The sequence below is a fragment of the Sinohyriopsis cumingii genome, chromosome 16 (assembly GCF_028554795.1).
Source record: "Sinohyriopsis cumingii isolate HCF-2022 chromosome 16, ASM2855479v2, whole genome shotgun sequence".
NCBI classification, from domain to species: Eukaryota; Metazoa; Mollusca; class Bivalvia; order Unionida; family Unionidae; genus Sinohyriopsis; species Sinohyriopsis cumingii.
The window spans coordinates 99,644,168-99,661,334 of NC_142976.1; the positions used below are offsets into that span (position 1 = coordinate 99,644,168).

The 17,167-nt window shown below is 37.9% G+C and overlaps 1 protein-coding gene across 2 annotated transcripts; it reads right to left on the bottom strand.

Moving 5' to 3' along the window:
- Window positions 1-673: 673 nt before the first annotated feature.
- Window positions 674-16,597, bottom strand: LOC149781058 (uncharacterized). 2 transcript variants are annotated; one of them, XM_089938195.1, is made up of 7 exons: window positions 16,449-16,597; window positions 12,501-13,683; window positions 11,484-11,575; window positions 10,601-10,766; window positions 7,947-8,108; window positions 4,668-4,872; window positions 674-3,815 (listed from the first exon to the last, which is right to left on the bottom strand). In XM_089938195.1, the coding sequence occupies exons 2-7, from the start codon at window positions 13,590-13,592 to the stop codon at window positions 3,445-3,447; spliced, it is 2,088 nt and encodes a 695-aa protein (XP_089794321.1). In that variant the 5' UTR covers window positions 13,593-13,683; window positions 16,449-16,597; the 3' UTR covers window positions 674-3,444. The 2 variants fall into 2 exon arrangements, with proteins under 2 accessions (XP_089794321.1, XP_089794322.1); XM_089938196.1 differs by having other exon boundaries at window positions 12,501-13,635; window positions 16,449-16,592.
- Window positions 16,598-17,167: the final 570 nt, after the last annotated feature.

Sequence of the window (17,167 nt, forward strand, 5' to 3'; positions counted from 1 at the left end):
CATGGATCATGTTAACCATGTACAGTCCATCTATATCTCCAAACTTTACTATTGGGCGAACGAAGCCCAAATAACTGAAATTGGAAGATAAACCCGCACGTAATGTAGGTCGACCTAAAAAACCATATTCACAGCGGATAACTAGGTACATTACCTTCGAGGAATACACTCAAAGTACAGTACCTTCGAGGAATACACTCAAAGTACAGTACCTTCGAGGAATACACTCAAAGTACAGTAGTACCTTCGAGGAATACACTCAAAGTACAAAACATTGTAAGTCTCATAGTATGTAGGCTTTGCACTTTTTGTCTCCTTTAAGCTCTGTACTTTATATAAACGCTGTAGCCCACGCAGCACTCTAGTCTCCAAAACATAATTTTAATAAAGACACTGTATATTGTTTTTTTCAAAATTTATTAAAGATGTTGTGGTTTAAATTCATCACGTCATCAAATTTCTAAAATGCAATAGCCCTGATTTAATAGATGTATGTCCTTGATGTTTGTACTGACACTGGAAGTTGGACACTGGGAATGCAGAAACGATGTCTCAGCTTTTACGAATACAGGCCACACTTTATCGTATCCGGTCCCTAGAGCTCTTGTTTGCAAATAATATTAGGAAACAACGAAAATTTCTCCCACTTCTATCAAATGTAACAAACACAAAACCTTTTATATGCGTTTATTTATTCACAAAAATCTGAAATAAAACTATTTTTAAAAAATACAGAAAAGACCCATGTAATGCCACGAACTTTATCGGAATGCTCATAAATACTATTCATTTATCTGACAAACCTTTAAAATAAAAGCACATTTATTGTCCACTTGAAATCGATTAAAAATTAAAATGATAACTATAACAGTGTGTTAAAATAGCAGTTCTGCGATTCGCCAAAAACAAAAGAAACTATAATATTACTAAACTATTTTCTCATACCCTATCAATGCTAGGCACACACGTTTAATAGTTCAGTTTACACTGCGTACTACATATCAAGTCAATAAACTTAAGCTTCGCTAGAATAGAACAAGAATTTTGCAGAATGCTGTTTCGCCTACTATGCGTGAAAACAATGTCGCTGTGACCTTGTTGTTGAGAAGTACCCTTCGTAATGAGACACATCGCGTTTTCGAGTCTGCAATGGATCACAATCGTTTAAGCTGAGCTAACTGCAAATGCTTCGAAACGATAGAATACGGGACTACAGAATTTAAAAAAAATTGTAATCATTCAGAGTCCAGGAAATCTAAAGTCACTACCAAATTTAGAGATTGGTATGCGTTTTCTTGCGATTCTCTTACTTAAATATCTATCTCAATATAAGGATCATTACACACAAAAGTACAGAAAAAGTACAATCTCACCAAATGTTCGTAAAATAATAGTGGAATGAGTATATAAAAATTCAGCACAGTTGCACGTGTTAAAGACCATAGACTCTGCTATCTAAAATAAGAATAAATAAATAAATTAAGCGGTGAATTCTTTTTTAGCACAACATAATTGTTTTGAAGGATCATTACACACAAAAGTACAGAAAAAGTACAATCTCACCAAATGTTCGTAAAATAATAGTGGAATGAGTATATAAAAATTCAGCACAGTTGCACGTGTTAAAGACCATAGACTCTGCTATCTAAAATAAGAATAAATAAATAAATTAAGCGGTGAATTCTTTTTCAGCACAACATAATTGTTTTGAATACATCGGTTTTCCAAAAACACAAAAGTCTACATGACCCATTCAAGGCATGTTGTAAATCTGTGAAAATTTCCCTTTGTCTCGTACACTTTTCGTTGTCTTCATCATTTTCTTTAACAAGACTGCAGTTGCAGTTATTAAACTTGTATAAGAATATTTCTTTTTCATTTTTAATGAAAAAGACAGAAATTACAACTACATCATTCTGCGACCAGCCTCTTCTAGAGTTCATAGGCTACGATACACTTCGGCTGACAACTGCGTCTCACTTCCGCTGACAAATGCGTCACACTTCGTAAATCTGCAATAATTATCACCCTCCATCTTAGTAAAGTACGGAGTCGCTGTACATTTTTCCCATGATGTACTGCGCCGATGTGGAGTTAGAAACCAGTCATTGCAGTCCAGGAGAGTTTGTAAACTAGCCTTTTGTGAAATGACATCACTGTTGTGTGAATGATGTTACTAACTAATCGGGAGACATAATTTTCTTGTTACCCGCCTATGATACTGGCATATCAGATTTTGGTCGGGTACCATCAAATGATAGTTAAGTAATAAGTGACGTCATATGGATGCTGTCATAATGTGATATTCACGTCATGTCAAGACGCATAGTAAGCACGGATGTCACAAAAGGTCAGAACCTTTACACTGGTGTCTACACCAACGACACCGCCGCCTAAAAAAAGTGGTATTCATGTCTTGATAATGCCTTGCAGGCAAGACAAACATTGCACTATGGTGATATTCATGAAGTAGAATACAGAGAACGGGTCCTATACTCTATTCCTCTCTTATGAATTCTATACAGGGAAAAGACTTGGCTATTTTTTCACCACTGAAAGTAAATTTAAAAAAATAAAATATATTTTTAAAAAAAACCCAGAAATTTTACCTCATAGATAACATCATCTATGTTACTTCCCAGATCGAACTGATCACCGTGACTTAAAAAGTCATACAAGTCTCACCTTTATAAAGTAATAGCAAACATTAGGTGGCATTACACCTGAAACTATGTCCAAAAATATGGTCCTAGGTCAAGTCCCTTACTATCATGATAGGGATCCCGAGTAGCCGAGTGGTCTAAAACGCTATCCGTTACGGATGACTGCCATCTCACCTCTGCCTGCGTGGGTTCGAGTCTCGGATTCAGCCAATGTCGGTATGTGAGAAAGCATGCCAGTAGCTTCTCGTGGGTTGGTGGTTCTTTCAGAGGGTTCTGAAAAATGGCGTTAAACACTACAACAACAACAACTATCATGATAAGCAAGTATCTGGTTTTGTAACCTCAATCGTTTGAACTAGCTGGCAGAGGATATAACATTATTTAAAAATAGCTTGTTCGCGTTTTTGGATGAATTATTTAATTGGCCAGTTCAGAATGGGACATGACGTCAGCTCGGATAAATAAATAAAAAAAATGACGATTTACGTTCGGGTTAACCAAGCTCTGTAGTGATCTAAACGCTACTGCTAAAAAGATTTAAAAGGAGATCAAAATGTAAGCTAGAGTACGCGTCACTTTTCAGTGGACCACTGCTAAATTTGAAATGCTCAAAAGAGAACATCTTACGTTGATGGCACATGTACAGCTGACTGTAGCATAAACATGTACGTATTTTCTTTTCAAGAAGATAAAACCTATCGATACATTCATCTGCAGGACTCACCACAAATAAACCCACAAATATGTTAACACTATGGACCATATACAGATTACAAACAGGCTAACGCTTTCTCTTTCCGCCTTTTCCAGCCTTGGCTGATGCAGCACCGAACGCTTCCTCTGCCTTTCTCTTTCCTCTTCCCCTTCCCTTCGCTGGTTTAACTTCTTCCTCTTCTTTTTCTTCCTCAACTTTCATTGCTGCTGCTCCCCTCTTTCCTCTTCCTCTTCCTCTTGCTGGTTTGACCTCTTTCTCGACCTCCTCAACTTTTACCGATACCTTCTTCGCATTTCCTCTACCCCTTACTGGCTTAACTTTCTCCTCCTCCTCCACTTCATCGTCTTTCTCCTCCTCTACCGCCGCCTTCTTTCCTCTACCTTTTCCTTTAGCGTGTGCTTTGTCAGATTCTCCCTCTGACTTCTTCTTTCCTTTACCTGAATTAGGGATCACATTTTATTTTGCCAGTTCTTACATGAAATCAGTACTATTTTTCTTTCTTTAATTCAGTCTGAATGTTGACCTATCCTTTTTGTTACATAAAGAGTGAATCTGATATTCGTATGCAAAGTAAAATGTAAAAATATAAACTTTTTGTACCAGCAAGTGCTCGACACACTTGGAATTTCGCATGCATCCATTTTGACTTAAGGTGCTTACACAAAAAATAAAATTTGTCTGGGAAGTTTAGATCCAATATTAGATTTTACAGAATGTTCGATTAGAAAAAAGCTTCTGTTACACACTTAAGCAGAATAAACTATTAAATTTGTTGAAACCCGTGCGTCTTTGCCGCCATTTTTATGACGATGTTTATAATTACCAATGATGATTTTTTAATTTAGCAGTTACCTCGCTTGCTATAAGAAGAAAATGGTCAAAGTTTATCTTTCTTGCCATTTTTGTAAATTGTGAAGCAGAGCATTTCTTCTGCTTCTTCTTCTTTTTCTTCTTCTTCTTCTTCTTCTTATTATTATTATTAAGGATCGGCTGCACTGCTTGTCCGATATGCCAACACGCATCTATCCTTCGCGAAGTGATACAAAGATCTGAATGACAGTTTCATTTATAGTAATTGTCCATGAGTTTTTATAATATCTATTTTTGCAAAGAGAACAAGAAACTAAATATCTGTCATCTTATTCCGCTTCCTATCTGTGTTTTCCGGTACGATGTTGTTCTGACAGTATCTATTGTTTATTCAATCGATCCAGTAAATTTGCTTATTGTTCAACATCATCTTATTCTTCCATAAAAAGTAAATTTTATTCATTAAAATAATTTCTCACCTTTTCCACTCGAGCCCTCGCCTCCATCGTCTTTATCCGCCTTCGCGCCCTTCTTTTCTTTCGGATATCTCTTGAGTACCTCCGTCCATCCACCAGCTCCTTTCCAAAATGACCAGTGGTAGCCATCAGTCTTGATGGCATACTCCAATGCCTTCACCAACTGGTTAAATATCTCATCGTTTGACAAAGGTTTCAGCTTCAGAACCTGACAGAAATAACCAGATACACGAGTTCGGAGTATTAGTCTAGTCAATTACCTGTAAGAACTATTCAGGTATACGAGTTGGGGCTACCAGTCAAGTCAATAACCTGTAAGAACTATTCTGTTATACGAGTTGGGGGTACCAGTCTAGTCTGGCAATAATTAGTCAGGAAACTGAAAGAACTAACTAGATACAAGGCTTTGGAATAAAAAAAAGATATCACATAACCAGACAGTGCTAATCAGATATACGAGTTTGGAATAACGATTTCGTCCAGAATCTGTCTGAACACACCAGATACAGTTTTCGAATAACTGTCAAGTTCTGAACCTGACGGAAATAAATATGTTAGAAATAATCTAACCGGAGTTTTGATCCACAGTTGAGTCCAGAACAGGCCACAACGAACCAGAGAGCGGAATTTAGAATAACACACTAATCTAGAACCTGTCAGAACTGACCCGAAACGGAAGTCTGAATTACAGACCAGTCCAAAACCTGTCTCAAGTAACCAGATACCGGAAGTCTGGAATACCAGTGATGTCCAAAATGTGGCAGAACTTAAACAGGTGCAGGATTCTGGAACAATAGCTTAGTCCGGAACCCGTCAGAATTTAGGCAGGTACAGAAGTTTGGAATCACAGTCAAGTTTACAACCTGTTAGATCTAACGAGAAGCTGAAGTTTGTATTGACGAATGTGGCATTAGTAATCAGAAATATGTATTTGAAATAAAAGTATTGTCCAGAATCGGTCGGATATAGCCTGTAAAAAAATAACCTGATACAAGTCTGTAATACCAGTCTATTCTAAAACCTACTACAACTAACCAGATACAGCAGCTATAAGTGGCAGTCAAGTCCAGAACGAGTGAGAAAAAATGAGATACACGAGTCTCAAATAACAGTCCAGTTTGCAAGCAGTCAGAACGCACGATCTAGATCAGTTTGGAATGACAAACTAGTCCAGTACCTGTTAGAACAAACCAGATACACGAGTTTTAGAATTCCAGTCGCGTCAAGACCTCTTAGAATTAACTCGATACAAGAGTCGTATGTAACCAGATACAGGTGGTTGGATTAACAGTCAGGTTTAGAACCTTCCACAAATAACTGGATAAAGGAGTTGGGAATACTAGACTAGTTCAGAACCTGTCTGGATTTTTTTTATCAACAGTTAAGTCCAGATTTCGTCAGAAATAATCAGATACAGAAGTTTGGCCTTACAGTCTAGTCCAGACTATGTCAGAAGTGACCAGTCTAGTCCAGACTATGTCAGAAGTGACCAGACAAATGTGTTTGAAATAACCGTCTTGACCAGATCCATTCAGAAATAAATCTGTCACGAATAATCTGACACAAGAGTTAGTAATACAAGTCTAGTCAAGAACCTGTCGGAACTAATTAAATAAAGTAATTAGGAATAAGTCTAGTTCTGAAAGTGTCAGATGGAGTCAGATACAGGAGTTTCGAATAATAGGCTAGTCTGGAACACGCTAGAGCAAAACATATACAGGAGTTTGGAACAACAAACTCGTCCAGAATCTATCACGTTGTTTACTTTGGGGCTGCTTGGATTTTATGTACCTATGAAGTCATATGATGCCACAACTTCGTCTGTCGCAGAGGCGATTCAATGATTTTTATTTCTACAGAAGTAAATTTGGACCGAGCTTGCTTGGTCTCGGAAGAACTTTTTTTCTAGTCGACTATTACTATCCTATTTCGAAAAAGAGTGTCTTGCACACAAATATTGTGCGAAAAAGTACGGCTTCTGACAGCAAAAATTATTGTAGAAGTTTTCAATGGCTTACCTCCATTTAAGGTTCAAAATATAATATACATGGTCAGCCTAAACATCAATTTTTCCTCCAAATAGCTATCCTTCTAAACCAGCGTGAGTTTGTCTCTATATGACATTTTCTGCCATCTAACTTATCCTCGGAAGAAGAACGCAGACGCCAGGTTTTACAAGGATATATATATATATATATATATATATATATATATATATATATATATATATATATATATATATATATATGTATTCTGAATTCGGCTAGAGAGGCTGACAAAACGAGTAATATGGAAAGAAAGTAACGCTGGCAGACGTCCTACTGTTCCACAGATCAACATATGTTCTGTCTCGGAATAGGATATTAAGAGCCAGACAGTAAAAACAAAATTTATTCTGAGAATGAGCAAACTTGGTCTATATTTGATGTTGGGATACGTGTGGACCGCAATTTGATGAAAATCAGATCTTCGTTGTCCTACGTGAAGATCTGACAGCGACCGTTTAGGGGTCATGTTCTGGTAACATTTGAATTAGCCAATGGAAATGCAGCTTTCAGAAATATGAAAGCGAATCAAAACGTTCGGCACGCATTGATTCTCTTCAGCCATACTGCTCAGTCTCGCAAACGCAAAGATATAAGACTTCGTCTGATTGGCTGATAAAATTAATGATTATGGTAATATCACAGGTTACAAGAACAAGACCCCTAAGCGTGTGCTGTAAGATCTTCACGTAGGACTGGAGATCCGATTTTAATCAGATTCGGGTTGGGCCCTTTTGGCTAAAAATGCCATCTCCGTTGTATTTTCTTTCGTGTGCATGCGGGGGTGAGGTGGATGGGTTTGCGAACAAGTGGATTATCTTGAATCGAATTTCGACTGAACACAGGATTCCACCCCTAACCATTCTAAATTCACCACTATGACAGATTTTGCATAATTTAGCATACTGATCTTTTTTAGCGTGGCACGTCAGTATTCAACAAGCAACATTAACTGCTATCAGTTATATTTACCACCCAGAAAAACAGACCTATCAAGCTGAATTAGGTAATGTTCCTTGCAACCCACGGCCACGATTCTAGTGTTAAATTTTTTTTTAAATATCTTGTTCATACATTGTTAGAACAAGTAATTCAGTCGACTGTATGTTTGAAAGCACACGTATCTTCAAACGCAAAAGAAACTTAAGAAAATGATCTTTTAAGATTAAATTCCTTTGTAAAAATGTTACTTTATTTCTTGGTTTTTAATGGATAGAAAAATGGTACAGATACTTACGCTATACCAGTCGGCGTAGGTCTTCATATTCTTTATTCGGTCGACCGAGTTTTTCATCTCGGCCACCATTTCTGGGGTGGGAAATCCTAGGTTGTCATCGTAACGCTGAATTAACTCCTTCCGGCTTTTCCCATTAGGCATGGCAATATCCAGGAAAAGTACCTGGTAAAAAGTGTAACAGCTACCGAAAATCAATCCTGCTTTACGGCACACCATCACATACGGATTTATCGAGTTACCGAGTAAGTAGCAGAGATTATAAAACAGACAAAGAAGTGTCAAAAAGTTAAGAGACGAGTGTCATATATATATATATATATATATATATATATATATATATATATATATATATATAAGGGTAAGGGGTTAGGAACAGCTCATATAGTGATGGTTAAAACAAGATATCCGGTCAAATTTACTTCTACATCCAAAGCAAACCGTCTTGTTCATTGAATTCATTTGACTAGATTTATGTTTCAAATATTAGTTTAAAGTAAATAATTACATAATTAGAACAAGGAAACGGAAGAGAACAAGTACAGAGTTACGAAAAGAAAAGTATGTCATGTCAGATTATGATGGAATAAAAATATAAACCACTTTATTTAATGAGCATGAGCCATGCAGACAAACAGAGTGAATAATAACTCAATCAATCTACCAACAGAGAGACATTCGGAGTGAATAACAACTCGACCAATCTGCCAAGAGAGAGATGGACAAACAGAGTGAATAATAACTCAATCAATCTACCAACAGAGAGACATTCGGAGTGAATAACAACTCAACCAATCTACCAAGAGAGAGATGGACAAACAGAGTGAATAATAACTCAATCAATCTACCAACAGAGAGACATTCGGAGTGAATAATAACTCGACCAATCTACCAAGAGAGAGATGGACAAACAGAGTGAATAATAATACTCGACCAATCTACCTAGACAAAGTCAAACAGAAGGAATAATAACTCGACCAAACTTCCGACATAGTGCTAGTCAAACAGAAGAAATAATACCTCGACCAATCTACATACAGACAGATTGTTAACAGTGATCAGTCTATCGACAGAAAGATAGTCAAACAGAGGGAATAACAATTCAGCTAACCTACCAACTGGGATAGTCAAGCATACGTGGGTGCACGTAAGTTCTGATTATTTTGTTATAACCTTATTGTTTCAATAAACCGGTACATACATTTCTGGCAGAAAGACAGAAAAAGAACGCTCTTGATATGCAGCTACAAGTGCAGCACGCATGACATGTGCGTATGACGTAAAAGTGGTAAACGTCTGAGAGGAAGTGTGTGTGCGTGTGTGTGATTTGGATTTTTAACGTAGCTTTTAACAATTTTTCAGTCATATCGCTACGATTGTCTGCAGTGTTGCAGCTTATAGTGATGTCTAGCACTGGGGCATCATGCCGCAGACATGCGGCGTCATGTTCCATCCGTTCACATTATCCTGACACCAGGCCGATCAGTATCTTAGCACTAATCTCTTAATGCTGAGCGCCTAGCGACGCAGCTCGTAGTACCTATTTTATAAGTTTTTAGTATGAATCGGCCGGGGTTCGAACCCGCGATCTCCGGCATCCGAGGCGGCCACTCTAACCACTTAGGTCACCGGAGCGGTACCGAGGAAAGTGGATACTTTAAAATCTGGACGCTCTTAGGCTCCTCTTTGACCAATATCAAACAGTCAAACACGATTAAGTTTACGGATGTAACTCTCTGTCATATCATACAATTCTGAGGTGGTTTCATCACGTTAAAGATGGTTGCGAATCCATGGAAGACGACCCACGTTCTGGAAGACCGTTGCCTGCGATTAGTGATCCGGAAGTGGCTGCTGTGAAGGACGCAACAGATGAAGATGCTCGATAATTCGTATACTGTGTTTAATACACTTTAGACTCACTTAAAGCTCATAAAGGGTTATACAAGATGGATCCCTCATTTGTAGATGGCTGATTGGAAAGATAGGGTTGAAATCGCCAAAAACCTACTCGCCAGATATGAAAATGGGTTTGAATGAGATACTTATAGGTGATGAAATATGGATTTACTTTTCGACCCCGACTCAAAAGAAAATAATAAGATTTGGATGGCAGAAAACGAACCGACACAATAAATAGCTTGAACCAGTCGGAGTGTCAAGAGAGTTTTAAACGCGTTATCTTTCTATGCAAATGGTTCGGTCGTCCTGGTACCCGTGTCTCACAATATTTGTGTCATTTGAATTTGTATGCCTTAAAAGTATGCCAACATTTTTCGAACACCACCGATCGCGTACCGTTACCCGAGGTCTCCATCTGCTTCATGACAACGTACCGGCGAATAAATACATAAGGTATTTAATAACTGGATAATCAAACTCATAATCCGACTGAAAACGTATGTGGAAGCGCATAGGAAGTACTCTGATAAGACGCACGGACATACGATTGACTAATAAAGAACTTTGTTCTACAGCACACTAATATTCGGAAAAAATGAGAAGGCAAGAAAGAGAAAAACAGAGAAAAACTAACATGAAAAGTAGGTAATGATACAGACAAATACAAACAGACTAATAGTCAAAGAGACAGACAGACAAAAATATAGAATCATTTAGTTACACATTAAGAAAGGAAAGACATACAACTGTCTTACCTGAAAGGCTAGCAGTTTTCGGCTGACCTCTGTCCTCATCAGCGTGTTTTCCAGCCGGTATTTCTGATCCGTATCGAGAAAACCCAGCTTAGCGTCTTCTTTGACGTACCACATGACGTTACGTCGCCAGCTCTCTGACAGGTAAGCATCGCTTGCGTTCTGCCATCTACAAAAATAAGACATAAAAACGTTAAAGCCCAGAAACAGTTTTGTGGAAATTAGGAAGCAAGTAAATTATCATTCAAACCAGCATGAGATCGATCTTTATGACACATGCGTCGAGTGGACAACAATGTCTGGAAGGTGAAGGAATTATGATTAATGTGACTATATTTTTAATTAATTGAAGATAAAACATTAGTAAGAAACTACAATTATATATTGAGTGGTATATACACAAAACTATATGCGTATCTTGTTCCAGTTTGTCAGGGGGAGAAAAACACCGAATTTGATATGGTGTTGCGATAATCGAAGCCATCGGGCATTAGACTCGTTCTTTGTCATTCCTCTAACAGACTTCGAACTTTTAAAATAGAAAACTCTTTCAATTCGTTATTTCTTAAATTTCTTAGCTGACACCACATCCACCATCGGAAGAAAAAATATAAAATTCACAAACTCTGCATCTCGCGGAGTCACGTCAATAGGACATACTTATCGTCTTGGGAAATTGGAGTGCTGATCGCAGAATAAGTTAATTTAGAAGGAACATTTTTCTTAATCTGACTGTCAGGTCTTCGAGCATACATATCGATTATGTCCTTTTGTCCTGGTGAATTATTGAAAAATTGAGTTGCAGCATCCAACTATCAACAGCAAGAGAGCAATTCCTCATTTTCAACGGCCTGTATGGCTTCAGTCAGTTAAAAAAGGAAGTTACCTGTATTTCCATGAACCTGACAACAGCATCAGCCACTCTCCGATATGGGGACATGCCTTTTTCGTCCTCTTGTCCTCGTTTTCAATGAACTCCTATACGAATGTAGATGGATAAGAACACAATCAACTTCTGTGTTAATAGCAGATGTATTGTTCTGTACCAGACACTAGGAAAAAGATTAATGTATTATAACTCAGGACCACAAATTTTAATGTTTTAATACTGTTAAAGGAAACTCTACGATCATTCATACCGCTCCAATGGCCTAGTGGTTAGAGCGTCCGCCTCGGATGAAGGATGTCGCGGGTTCGAATCCCGGCCGAGTCATACCAGAGACTTATAAAAATGGTACTAACAGCTGCCTCGCAAGGCGCTCAGCATTAAGAGGTTAGTGGTACATGATCACGGGTGTGGCACTCTTGCTTTCCCAAAATGAAGAAGTAAAAATAAACTGACTTAAACACATGAAAGTTTTGTGCTTTCAAAATGAAGTAAAATCACACTAACACATAAAAATAAAAAATGAAGATAAAATGTTTCTCGATTTTACGGTTGTTTATCAGCATATTATACACAATATGCAGGAGACGAAGACTGAGAACCTAAAAAACACCTCAAGAGAAGTATAAACGTAGTTTCAGAGAGAGAGAGAGAGAGAGAGAGAGAAAGAGAGAGATTTAAAACGTAGCTTTAACAATTTTTCGGTCATATCGCTACGATGTCTGCAGTGTGACAGTTTATAGTGATGTCCAGCACTGAGGCGTCATGTCGCAAACATTTGACATGATGTCCCACCCAGTCTCATTATCCTGACACCAGTCCTAACACTAACATTCTAATGCTGAGCGCCAAGCGAGGCAGCTGTTAGTACCGTTTTTATAAGTCTTTGGGATGACTCGGCCTGCTGCATCCTAGGCGGACGCTCTAACCACTAGGGCACCGGGGAGAGAGAGAGAGAGAGAGAGAGAGAGAGAGAGAGAGAGAGAGAGAGAGAGAGAGTATGTGTGTGTTCCTTACTTTGAGCTTATTGTCCACTATCTTCTCCATCTCGGGATAGGTCTCTAGGGCCCATAAGAAAAGTCTATGAAGAGCAAAGTAACCGTTGAGGCTGTTGTCACTGGTGTGTTGTGTACCTTTGGAAAACTCCACCACTGTAGCGCTCATCAAGTTGGGGATAACTTTGATCACCATCTCTTCAACAGGTGTTTTCTTTGGGTTGCACTTTGGAAGAATTACTGCAATTTCTTTCAGAGTGTTCTCAAAAGTCTCTTTGATTTCTGAACCGTGGATTGGATGGATGTACATTGGAAGAAAATATTTTATCTCATCCTTCATCACGCTATGTACCTTTCCCATCGCTGTCTTCATTCCCTTGAAGGACTCTAAAGTTAGGAATTCACAGGGAGTAGTCAAAGAAGGTCTGTGATCTGGTCCCGATACCACCAGACCATAACCGTACAAGTTGTCTGCTGATTTTGGTTTGGTTTTCTGCATCTTTACTTTTGACATGTAATCAATAATTTGATGTCCTTCTTCGGCTCCTTTACTCTTTCCTTTGTCAGTTGGTCCTTTATTGCCCTTTGGGTCCAAAGTAAGCGGTGGAAATGGTTTTTTGTACGTATGTCCACAATCACACTTAAAGTTTTCAGACAGTTTCTTGTTGTGAGCCGCGGTGTCCTTCATCCAAGAAGATTCGCCGCTTTGTGTTTCCGCCAGAAAGGCTACGACGTTCAGAAGGATTGTTTGAACAGTGTAGCCAGGGGACCAGCCTAAACCCTTTTGGTCTTTCCATTCTGTGTGAACGTATGCGAAATCTGCAAAAATATTGAGGCATACTTTGGTGCCCTTCTTTCCCGCCATAGTAGCCCCGCTGTTGTACCTAAATCCTGCTGGTACAAACTCTGCGCTCGGAGAATCGTAGGGATACTTTTCCGGAAAGAAGAGAATGAGATGGTAAATAATATCATCGTGCTGGAAGTTGCAGTGCCATTCGAACATATTTTCGTCTAGAGGCGCGGCGGAAACGTTCTCGACCACGTTCGTCTGTAATTCTTCTAAATCCAAGGCGAGACGCTTCATAGCGTTCTTGCGTTGTAAGTTGACGGACATTTTGCTCTTTAGCCGCGAAATGTGATCAAGTGATAGAGACAAACTACCAAGGGAAAATTATGAAATTAAGTTGTGATATTTCTTTGCAAACCTGAAAATAGAAAACGGGGTATTTTATGAAAATTTCGACTTGCACACTGATCATTAAAAAGCAAGTAAATAATGTCAAATATGTCATTGAAAGGAATCAATATTAAATATCAATAGTTTCATTTTAAATAAGCGTCATTATTACTAATATATTATTTGTTGATGTGATAGATTTATATAATTTGTTGTTAACTCTCGATGTTTTATTCACTTAGTTTGCAATCATCTGCACTGTACTAGAGCATTTGTATTCTCAGTAAACAATTAATCATTTGCCAGTCTGTATGAATTTTACAACAAAGAACAACAACTATGTTGCCTGAGATCCCCCCCCCCAAAAAAAAATAAAATTACATGCGTTATTCCAGTATCAAAACCCTCGCTGAGTATTGGTCCAAAGTCACACGTGATCATTCTTATTCTGGGATGGCCTTATGATGACTGGACAGATTTCGGGCCCCGCTCATACAGGTCCTCGAAAGTTAGTAATGTTTAAAAATACATCTAAAGAGAGAAGGTAATTTTAAAGCGATGGAAGAAAATTTTAAGTTCAGTATCATATAAAATTTGTTTAAAAGTTTATTTCCAAATGCCGTGCTCACAGGGTGCCTCGCGCATAAATCCTGGGGGCCCCGCAAAAATTATACAAATCGGGCCCCGCGTTTGCGAAGGCCGTTCCTGTTCTTATTAACAAAGTAATGCATATATAAACAAGAAAAGGAGGAACGGATCGATAAAAAAATAATAAAAAGGCTGGCTTTACAAAAATTATCGATTGATCGGTATAGTCTGTCTTTGCAGTAAGTGTTAAGATATACTAGCTGGATACAAAGAAAGTCGATTGTTGAGTAGTTTGTGTGCATTTATTAAGCACCTAATCTCTCATGCGTGTATCCATTGTAGGTTACTAACGCGCACAATAAAAGATATATATTTATTTGGTTACCATGAACAGTTCTGTAAACAAAATTATACCAGAGAATATGGGCACAGGTGCATGTAAAAGTGTAAGGCGGGCATAGGCAACTCCCTCTAAAACGCGCGCCGGATAATTGATTATTAATGAAGCACACAATTATGTATACAAACAAATAAAACTAGGTCACAGGCCGTATGCCCACCCCTGTGTTAGAGAATAGTCGATATTTACTGCGATGGATTTCGGTTAGCTGCGATGGGTCGATTACATGCATTTCACATTCAGTGGCGGCTCGAGGGTTCTAGGCGCCTGGGAGCAGTGTCCTTTAGAGGCGCCCCAACTTTGCAAAACAAATTTTCTTTTGTCATTTGCCAACATCTTTGCACCCTAATCCCCACCTACCCCCAAAGCGAAGGTGAAATTCTACAAAAACTTCAGCTGAAAAAATGCACCCGACATCTTCCCGGACTTAGCCTCGCGCATGAAGGCAATTACCCCCTCCCAATTCCCCTGGTGCCGCCACTATCACATTCGCATGATCAAACCATATTTTACGTTAGTCGCGCGAGACCTTCGAACTTGCACATTAGACTTCCTCCAGATGAACCACAGTTGACCGTAACGCAGTTTCATGCAACGGCATCGCGGTTGCATATTAAAATTGTGGGTTTAATTTTTTAAAGTCGTCTTTCGATTTAAAAAAGGTCGGATTTGTTGAGTAATTTTTCTGACATGTCATTTAAAATCCGTGCTTTGTATCAAGTCATTGGAGTTTTGACCAGCGCTTACGTTACGTACACTAGTCTATCAGTTAAGGTTTGAAATTTTCGCGCGCGAACCTCAAATTCACAGACATATATAAATATTAGGAAACGTAGGAATACAGGTTTTGGCTACTCAAATAAGTTCTTTGTTTCAAAGTCGAGTAACCAGGAGTTTCAATAAGAACGTGGGAATAAGAAGAAATCGCTGAAATGAATATAAAACACCTGTTACGAAAAGTAATATATATATATATATATATATATATATATATATATATATATATATATATATATATATATAATTTTAAGTAAACATACTAATAAAGACCACGTATGGTCGGGCATTTAAAAAATAACAGAAACATGACTATTTTTTCGCTTTAAAGACGAAAATAAAAGGCATGCACGCATACACACACGCACACACATATATGCATGCATCCATGATTGTATGCATATATATATATATATATATATATATATATATATATATATATATATATATATATATATATATAGCACATACATAGATACTATATTTTAAAACAGACGAGATATCTTTGGTATGAATTTTGCAAACGTTTTGTACTAGTCAAAATATAAGAATCAATCATATAAAAGAGATTATCCCAGGTAAAGAGTTACTGTATGACTTGATTACAAGAAGTCATAAGATCATTTAAAGTAACAAAGTTTTAATATATGTTGACAACGCCATAGATAATAACGTGATAGGTTTACGGATATATGTAATAAAACATGGAATAAAATACCTTGCATGAAGATAGACAGGTTAGAAATTTTGTAAATTTGTAATTGTACAATACATAACGTTATAGTGATACACCCCCCACCCCTTTGTAGAGAAAGATACAGCAATTCAGCACGTAAGCGCATACAATCTTTCTACAATTGTGGCGACAGATTTTAGTTTGTTATATACTCAGAATGCCATAAATGAGGTCATACTCAATACACACTAAATGGCTGTCAATACACACTAAATGACTCTCAATACACCAGCTTATCCGTACTATTCATCAATTATAACCTCCAATCCCTAATTATCTACAAGTAATGTACCTCAAAGATGTGCTGTCACAAGCTATAGACTAATGGATCCGGAATCAGATGTGCACTTTCCCGTCCCATGTAGGCGTGTCTGAATTTTCCACTGCAGGCCTTTATATAGTGTTAGAAGCTAACCGACAACAAGCTACAGCTTGCCGAGATGAGAAACCTTCGGGTTTGTACAAGCCCAGACTGATTCCTGCGTTTTACTTCATACGCGGTTATTATACGGCGTTTGGGTTTCTTACGGAAGTCCATTGGTGTTAAGTGTTGTCTTTCTATCAGGAGTTCATTTTCGCTTAGTATTGCCATGAAGAAAAATTTATCATCGTGAATATTCCCTATAGATGTGCAAATATTTGCAAGCCCTTGAGAACGGTCTCAACCGTGCCCCATTATTAAGCAAAACATTTTGTTTTATATTTGCAATATTTTTCTTAATATTCGCAAAACATACGGTTTGAACCATGGTAATCCACCTTTACGAATGCAGACATGAGTGGCATGCCTGAATACATTTAGAGATAAATGCATTTTGTTTTTCTTACATGTTTTTTTTTTAAATTTTGTTTTATTATTGTTATTGTTTTTATAATTATCTCCATAAACGGTTGACCATTGGGTCGGTGACCACTATTCCAGAGACAGAGCTGAATATGAATTTTTTTTCACCCATTTGTCCAGGGCAAGTGGCTTCAGGAAATTCACTTGTCCCACCCACCTTTTCACTT

Excerpts from the sequence above, each read along its gene's own strand:
- LOC149781058 (XM_089938195.1), bottom strand. The coding sequence starts at position 13,592 with ATGTCCGTCAACTTACAACGCAAGAACGCTATGAAGCGTCTCGCCTTG. Across the intron at positions 4,873-7,946 it reads CCTACGCCGACTGGTATAGC|GTTCTGAAGCTGAAACCTTT; the intron begins GTAAGTATCTGT and ends TATTTCTGTCAG. Across the intron at positions 3,816-4,667 it reads CGAGGGCTCGAGTGGAAAAG|GTAAAGGAAAGAAGAAGTCA; the intron begins GTGAGAAATTAT and ends TCCCTAATTCAG.